We start from the raw sequence: 2500 nt of genomic DNA, 5'->3' as shown, positions 1-2500 counted from the left end.
ACATTTTTTCTTGGCATTGTAATGTTTCAGATAATCCTGGACCTTACAAGGCCAATGCTGACATAGAGTCAACGCAACTGTTTGGGACTTCTCTACGTCATGATAATCAGTCTAATTCAGCCCCCCCTGGATATTATATTATATCTTAGTATCTTTCAGTATTATGCAGTGGGTGGAGTAACTGTTAGCCTCAGTGTTTGGGGGGGGGGGGGGGGGGGACTCCTACTCTATGGCTGCTACTTCACGTGTTTGCATCCAATGAATGTGACCCTGGCCAATGTCAGGGGGACGGTGAGTGCATGCGCTACAGAGGCTGGCGACGCATCCTCGCCCCGAACACCACACTCGCGCCTACCGGAGTCCCTGCGCCACAGAAGGGGACGAAACGGCTCTCTCACGCACGCGTCCCGTATCTATCACCGTTAGCCCACAGACAGAGAGCCCGCGATGCTGAAGTTACTTTGTGGCGCACATTACAGTGGAGTTAAATAGCCTAGGCTATGTGAAAAAGCACACAGAGCGAAAGATGACAGCAGTTCTAACTAGCCAAAGTAGAGGTAAATAAACTGTAATACGTCGGAACGGATGTGTTCTCACCAGAGCAAACAACTGACTCGTCAAATCACAAAGGTGACGCACGCCACCTGATCCGTAGCCTTGAACGCCAGCGCACGAGTCAACCAAAAGCACAACTCTGTGCCGATTTCAACCACAAACCGAGCAGTCGTCACGCCAACGTAATCTACGTCATTTAGCGCTGGCATGCACATGCGAGCATGGAGAGGCGACTGTCAGAAACACTAAATGCTGACTATTAGTTTGCATACACCTGAGCGCCACGCTACGCATGCAAAAGGCCTGCACGTTACTGGACATCCCAGTGTCAAGAGCTCATGACAGGGAGGCTGGCCGAAACGAATGACATCTGATACAGCCTGCTACAAGGAGAAGTAGCTCAGACTCCCCACAGACACTTCACCATCAGCACATAGACTACTGCGTAAGAGATCATCATCATCATACTACAGTGAAGACAGCGATATACTCACGGCGTGCATCGGTCACTGTACTCGTTTGCAATGGTCTCAATTCCGCCACTCCTAGCAACCGCGATGTAACAGTTCTGGAAACCCACATCAAAACCCACCACTGACATGTTCTCGTCCGGATGTAGGCTTCACCTGTTAGTGTCTTATTTTTTTATATAAATATGTGTGTGTGTGTGTGTGTGTGTGTGTGTCTTGTACACCTTTTCCAAGAAAAAAAAAACGACAACCTACTCTACATCTAAAGAACACGTCGTCTGTCAGATGCTGCGCCTATTCTTAACAAATGAAACGTGGAGTAGTTAGCAACAACTAAGCTAACAGAATTACTACGTGTTACGTAAGCTGTTTATAGCCAACTCTTCTAGACTAATCCTAGGGACGCACTCTAGTGAGTTCTTCAGCCTCCACCGCATCTAGCAACCGGGCTACCCAGGCAAACACGCACTACGGGCGCAGAGATGCCCTAACGGCCCGCCCCCCTTATGCTCCGATTGGTTCCTCGACACCTTAGACTAATTTGATTGGCGCGCTATCCTCTGAAACAGCGAAACATCTAGAAGCCACAAGATGAGGCTGACCATCTACGTCACGAGCCGTTACCGTACAGTAGCTGACCAATGAAAAATGGATGATTCGTGTGACCTGCCCGGCCGCAGCGTTGGCACCGGGCTATTAATAACGCGAGCGCGCTCTGCTCCTCACCTGCAATAACGGAAGAACCCCGATGATGTTCAACTCAGTGAGAGGATTCCCCTCACAGCACGGATGATCATGCGTGTGTAATAACATATTAAATAGTATTATTTTACCTGATGACCAAGCGTGTGTATTAACATAAATAGTATTATTTTACCTGATGATCATGCGTGTATAATAACATATTAAATAGTATTATTGGACCTGATGATGTTCAACTCAGTGACAGGATTCCCCTCACATCACTGATGATCAGGCATTTGAAATAACATATGAAATTATACCTGATGATCTTGCGTGTGTAAAAACATATTAAATAACATATTAAATGGTATTATTTAAATAATAAGAAATTAAATAGATTTATTTGAACTGAAACTTTGACCAGAGTGATGATATCAGAGTGATGCAATTCATTCTATTTGACAGGAGTGATGTCATTCATTCAAAGTGATGTCATTCATTCTATTTGACCAGGGTAAAATCATCCATTCTATTTGACCAGAGTGATGTCATTCATTCAGAGTGATGTCATTCATTCTATTTGACCAGAGTGATGTCATTCATTCAAAGTGATGTCATTAATTGTATTTGACTAGATTGATGTCATTCATTCAGAGTGATGTCATTGATTCTATTTGACCAGAGAATCAAAATCAGAATTATTTTTATTGGTCAAGTATATATTTACACATACAAGTAAATTAACTTGGTGTGGTTGGTATATGATAGAAAGGAAATAGAACTTATGATGA

At 44.3% G+C, this 2500-nt stretch overlaps 1 protein-coding gene across 1 annotated transcript in view; it reads right to left on the bottom strand.

Moving 5' to 3' along the window:
• hspa4l (heat shock protein 4 like) overlaps positions 1-1323 on the bottom strand; it is a gene marked incomplete at its 3' end in the record, with an annotated part of 18789 nt that extends 17466 nt beyond the window's left edge. Inside the window, exon 1 of the mRNA XM_080850304.1 lies at positions 1050-1323. Coding sequence (XP_080706430.1) covers positions 1050-1156 — 107 coding nt within the window. The 5' untranslated portion in view covers positions 1157-1323. The remainder of the gene's footprint in view (positions 1-1049) is intronic.
• Between the last annotated feature and the right edge of the window lie 1177 nt (positions 1324-2500).

The sequence above is a fragment of the Sprattus sprattus genome, assembly GCF_963457725.1.
Source record: "Sprattus sprattus genome assembly, chromosome: 13".
NCBI lineage: Eukaryota > Metazoa > Chordata > Actinopteri > Clupeiformes > Clupeidae > Sprattus > Sprattus sprattus.
This window is presented reverse-complemented; position numbering and strand designations above follow the sequence as displayed.